The sequence below is a fragment of the Antrostomus carolinensis genome, unplaced genomic scaffold (assembly GCF_000700745.2).
Source record: "Antrostomus carolinensis isolate BGI_N321 unplaced genomic scaffold, ASM70074v2 scaffold37178, whole genome shotgun sequence".
Lineage (NCBI taxonomy): Eukaryota > Metazoa > Chordata > Aves > Caprimulgiformes > Caprimulgidae > Antrostomus > Antrostomus carolinensis.
In genome coordinates this window covers 1,417-7,308 of record NW_010333100.1, presented here as the reverse complement: position 1 = coordinate 7,308, position 5,892 = coordinate 1,417, and the positions used below count along the sequence as shown (strand labels likewise).

Here is a 5,892-nt window from a genome sequence, read left to right as displayed (position 1 = left end):
GGAAGGTGTCCCTGCTGCTGGCAGGGGGGTTGGGACTGGATGAGCTTTAAGGTCCCTCCCAACCCAAGCAGTGATTCTATGACTGTGATGAAACTAACAGCAGAAATCAAGTACCATTAACAAATGGGATGAGCCTTGGAGTGGGATTTTCAGTTTGGGTCTAACTCAGTTCATGTCACTATTACAAAAGATTTACCGCTGACTTGACTAGGAGCAGAATTAGATCCTGAGCAAGCACGGCCTTTGCTTCTATAAGCAGCTTTTGCCAAGTGGCAGAAATAACCCGAGAGGAACAGCTCCATCCGGTTCCACAATCCTGCATCCAAGTGCTGGCAGGGAGCTGCCAGCAAGGGACAGATTCCCCAGGCTACTGCCCGGGGCAGCACAGTTCACAGGTTGGAGTTCCCCTCCTGCCTCCCCTGCAGCACCACATCTTGTGGATGTGAAGTACTTTTTGGAGGGGTACCTCCAACCACGGACTCACTCCAACCCTCTGAACCCAGGGAGTATCACAGTGCACGGAGATCTGTTCTCAGGGCTGTGAAACCAGACTACTCGGGTCACAGGCAAGTGCTCCCCCAGCCAGGATCTCACCAGTCAGTCCTATCTTCTTCCGGCAAGTGAAGCAACGATTCTTCTTCTGTTTCGGTTTTTCTGAAGCTGTCTTGACCTCAGCTGTCTTCTCAGATATTTCAAGCAGGGTACCTGAAACAGAGGCAAGAGTTTTGCTACCCTTCTTGATAAACCAAGCAACACATTTGTTTTATTACAGGTGCTGCTTGAGGCCCTACTGATTCTGAGTCTCTGCCAGACGCCTCTGTGTGCTCGCTGCCCCGGCTGACATACCCTAATCTGTGAGATTTGCCTCTTTCCACAGAAATCTACACCTCACAGAGCCTCGTGTTTTCTCTCTGTTTCAAATTCCTGAAGTTTAAGGCTCAGAAATACCAAGGAGATGTTACAGTTTAGCTAAGGCATATAGAAAGTAACGTGATGCTGTTTAACTCCTGCTGAGAAAAGGTAAAATTAAGTAGAAGTACCTGGTGCTTGCCATGGGTTAAGCATGTGTCTGGACAGTCACTACAGCTTAGCTGATGTACAGTAACTCAACTGCACAGATGAGCCCAGAGTTAATCTTTGCAGGAGGGGGAAAAAAAAAGTTAACCCCTTGTAAGTACGACTAATTATTTTCTCTGACTCTTATGTAAGTGTTCCTCGTATGTAGGTCTCAGAATGCTTTACACAGATACTCATCACTGTCTCTAATCTACCAAAAGGAAAACTGAGCTCTGAAAGCCAGATTGTTAAAGGTCACTGATGCTTAGTAGGATTTCCTACAGTACCTAAGCAGGTTAGAGAAGTCAACAGGAGGGAGGAGCTCCAGCTGTTAGCAGAGACACACCTGCAGTGCACGCTGATCTGAAAACAGGGCTATGGAGACAAAGAGTCAGAGGCAGAGAGAGTTCTGTGGATCTGACCCTGAACAACTTGCTAAAAATCACACAATCAGAAGAAAGGGGCAGGTTTTTCCAAGCCTCTCTGTCACCAAATAACCTCTCACCTGCCTGTTGCAAATTGTCTCCTGGGCTTGCAGGCCAGGGATTACCAAATCCAGAAATGCAGAGTCATGTGTGGTGACTAGAGCCTGGGGTTTTTTTTTAGCAACTGACAACTCTTGGGTGTTTTTTAGCTCTGAAGGCAAACAAACTGTCCATGGAACTAAAGGAGGGTGTCTCCAAGGCAGGGCCACTTGGTTACTGCTCCACTGCAACATAACAGCTCACCCTGTTCACTCATCAACTGGAGGATGTACTCCACTGGCCAACTGCACCCGTGCTCCTCTACCACTTTCCAAACAAAGCAACAGCGTTAAACCTCCCCCCTGAGGAGCAGGTATGTCTCCCATCACACAGCATGACAACAACCAGGCCAGCAGCTGCCCCTGGACACTGTCACAAACACGTCACCTCTCTCCCAAGACTACACTGGATCCGTCTCCTTCCCTCCCTCGAGAGATGGCAGGGAACTGCAGCCAACAACAGCCGTGCAGCAGGCTGTGGGACGCTCCGGGCTGTCTGCCATTCGCTAGGATGGGCGTCATGGAAGATTATCCTCCTGCCAGCAGCTCCTCAGCCCACAGAGCAAATCTCTATCGGCCTGCCCTTAGGCACAACATTCTCTCTCCTCCCTGTTTCAGAAACAGATAAACTGTTTTCTCCTTCGCTGTCTTGCTAGCTGTACCTTTCCTGCTGGGAGGTAACCACTGTCCCCTGGAGTGACTGGCCAGTGTTGGACTTGCTGCTCAAACCAACTTGTGAGCCCGGTGCCATTCAGAGTCACGCACAGGCCAAACCGATTGGTCTACCTGAGGAGGAAGATGCTGATGAGGCTTCCTCTGACTTGCTGAATTCTTCTGTCTCACTGTTGTTTTCTTCTCTGGATATGCTCATGGCCGTCATCTGATGGGTCACAGGCATCTGAGCACTGGGAGCATTTGCAACAAACAAACAAACAAACAAACCATAGAGCAACACAAATGTTTTCTTTTGATGAACAGTTACGTGGGAAAAATCTTCAGCCCATAAATCATAGAATCCCAGACTGGTTTGGGTTGGAAGGGACCTTAAAGCTCATCCAGTTCCAACCCCCCTGCCAGCAGCAGGGACACCTTCCACTAGACCAGGTTGCTCAAAGCCTCATCCAACCTGGCCGAGAACACTTCCAGGGAGGAGCAGCCACAGCTTCTCTGGCCAACCTGGGACACTGGCTCACCACCCTCCCACCATACAATTTCTTCCTCACATCTCATCTCCATCTCCCCTCTGCCACTTTGAAGCCATCACACCTTGTTCTATCACTCCCTGCCCTTGGCCAAAGTCCCTCCCCAGCCTTCCTGGAGCCCCTTCAGGTACTGGGAGGCCACTAGAAGGTCTCCCCGGACCCTTCTCTTCTCCAGGTTGAACAGCCTCAACTCTCTCAGCCTGAAAATTTAAATAAAGTTAATTTAATTATACTCAGGGGTAGCTCAAGAGCAGAGCAGCCAATTCCCCTTGAGATTTGGGATCTAAGTTCTTTATAGACACAAATGAAACGAATCTGTGATGATCTCAGTTTCCTTTTCCACCCAATTATATCTCAAAGGCAAGGCAACAGCCCATCCAAACAAGTCCAGGGACAGGGAGTTATGAGTCAGGACTGTAACCCAATGGAGGAGCTCGATGCAGTAGTTATCTTCCTTCCTGCCAAACATGACCAAGGTCCCTAATCCTGCTGTCACAGCTTCCAGATGGATCATCACTCCGTGCTTTCACTTTGGACTGAGCTGAAACCCAACAGTTTAACACAGCCAGTGACAGACAAGGTGCACCAGCTCTAAGAGAACCAGGATGCCACTTAGTTTACTACAGGTTTTAATTTACTACTGACCCTCTGGTACCTGACTCTACGCATCAGTCATCATCACCAGGGACATCTCAATCTTCCAGATAAACCGGGGTCACAATGAACAGTGTTTGATCCAGCCCCCTTTACAGGTCCCCTTGTCCATATGAAAGATGACAGCCTTACCCCTTGTGTCCCAGGGCTGGTTATCCACGTGGCTGTAGATCCTGTAACCCACAGATTATGCCCCTACCTGGCTTTCACATCCTCAGGCGTGGAGTCTCCCTCTGCACGCTGTCCTGCAATGGAATCTGAAGCCATGGGGCTGCTGTTGGGACCACTGGGTGCTACAAAACAAGATCAGAATCTTGGTAAACTCTTTAAAATGTCTGGAAGTTCCTCGGGTGTTTGACAGCCAAGGAGAAAGCAGGATGAGCACTTTCAGCAGGCTTCAACCTCCTGCTCCCAACCAGGAGCTGGGAGGGCACACCCCGGTTGGGATCACTCCCAGATCCCCTGTTCTTACACTCTCCCCTCCAAATTTGTGTGTAGGTCTGTGGGGACAACACAGGACTGGACAGACCTCGCCATGACCCAGTGCAGTTGCTCCTATATTAGATCAGGAATGACCCCTTGTATCAGGATCACAACATCCCCCTGGAATTAGCTGCTTATCCTCCTGAGGACTGCAGGTCTTGTTTATGGAGACCTCAGGATCTTGTTTATGGAGATCTCAGGATCTTGTTTATGGTCCTCTCCTCAGGATCTGCAAGCTCCCTTCTGAGGGATGTGGAGTTACATGCTGAATACCTTCCGTTACCACGTTGTTTTTAACATCTGGTAAAACCTGACGTCAGTCACCCATCGACACCTCTTTCATTCTTTGATTTCCCTTCTTTTCCTCAGCTTTGCAAAGCAAACTCCACAGCAGTGTAAATATTCTCCTCTCGGTTACCAACACACCTTGAATCCAACATTACTTTGCAACTTCTCCAAGGTGAAAGAACCAGATCCTCATCTGCTGAAAGGAACTGGCTTCAACAGAAACTCCTTGGTTTACATCAGACGAGGATCTAAATCACAGTCTTTAGAAAAACTCTTTGTCATGAAGAGCTGTGCTCCCAATATATATTTTGGGTGGGTAATCCAAGGAAAGCCATTATTACACCCAGGAAAAAAACTGCAGAAGATCTCTAGAAGGTGTTTCTCACTGGTACTGCAAAGTCTGTACACGGGGCATCTGCACAAACTCTCAGCAAGAGAAAATCCTGTTAATGATGGAAGGAGCATCTTGTGTGCACCTACCTGCCGCCCAGCTCGGTGACACGCCAGCTATGTTTAGCTGCAAGAAACAAACCTTTTATTTCATTGCTTTTGATTGTCAACACCTGTTAAGATAAGGAAATTATGCAAAGCCAAAAGGCCAAATTCTTCCCAAATAAAATTTCATTTCAAGGATCTGTTGTGGTTCCCAGCTGTCAGCACGTAACTCAGGGAGCTGGTAATGGGTCGGTGTTAGTGCAAGTGAAGTTTTACAGCCTCCTGGAAGGTGCTGACTGGGACGGGGCTTCACAAAAAGCTGGGACTGGGAAGAAAACAACTGACCCCCGTAGAGGGAACAGATATGCTTGAAGGTTCAGGTTTTTGATTTAGAGGCTTGAGTCTACACAAAAAGAGAAAGACACGCATCTTCCAAGAGGGAGTAAATCTGCTGGTGGCCAGTACCAGTCCCATGCCCTATCCCAGTTGCTTCACATAGTTTCATAGAATCCCAGACTAGTTTGGGTTGGAAGGGACCTCAAAGCTCATCCAGTCCCAACCCCCCTGCCAGCAGCAGGGACACCTTCCACTAGACCACGTTGCTCAAAGCCTCATCCAACCTGGCCGAGAACACTTCCAGGGAGGAGCAGCCACAGCTTCTCTGGCCAACCTGGGACACTGTCTCACCACCCTCACACCAAACAATTTCTTCCTCACATCTCATCTAAACCTTCCCTCTTTCAGCTTAAACCCATTTCCCCTTGTTTTGTCATTAACTGCCCTTATAAAAAGTCCCTCCCCAAGGGGAATTTGCATCAGGCCTGATGAGTTTGCATCGGGCACCCATTTATGACAGATTTCACAGACAAAAATCCTCTACCTGGAGGGCTTATCCGGTCACTGCTCTGCTGTCTCTGCAGAAACTCCTTATAGCAAACAGAGCACATCCCGTTGGTCCGGGGGCTGCCGTAAAATCCACAGCCTGTGGTACACAACAGAGGCACCTGGGTTTGGTTCGTCTCCTGAGCCATCTTCTTGTTCTTCCAAGGTCCCAAGCTACAAACAGGAATAAAAATAAGACAGCTGTTAGGGCCAGTGCACTCGTTCATTGTACGCTGCAGCTGATCAGGAAGGAGCACAAAGGATCCCGAGAGAGTCCAGTTCCTGCACGTGCACAACAATGCAATCCAAGTCCCTCCAGCAAGGGATAGCCAGGGCTTGTGAGCAGCCACAGGATCCAGGTCCTGGGGC

At 48.9% G+C, this 5,892-nt stretch overlaps 1 protein-coding gene across 1 annotated transcript in view; it reads right to left on the bottom strand.

Moving 5' to 3' along the window:
• LOC104529446 (AN1-type zinc finger protein 5-like) overlaps window positions 1-5,682 on the bottom strand; it is a 7,721-nt gene extending 2,039 nt beyond the window's left edge. The window contains exons 1-4 of the mRNA XM_010173755.1: window positions 5,522-5,682; window positions 3,635-3,728; window positions 2,366-2,484; window positions 595-705 (exon numbers count right to left, since the gene is read on the bottom strand). Coding sequence (XP_010172057.1) covers window positions 595-705; window positions 2,366-2,484; window positions 3,635-3,728; window positions 5,522-5,672 — 475 coding nt within the window. The 5' untranslated portion in view covers window positions 5,673-5,682. The remainder of the gene's footprint in view (window positions 1-594; window positions 706-2,365; window positions 2,485-3,634; window positions 3,729-5,521) is intronic.
• Between the last annotated feature and the right edge of the window lie 210 nt (window positions 5,683-5,892).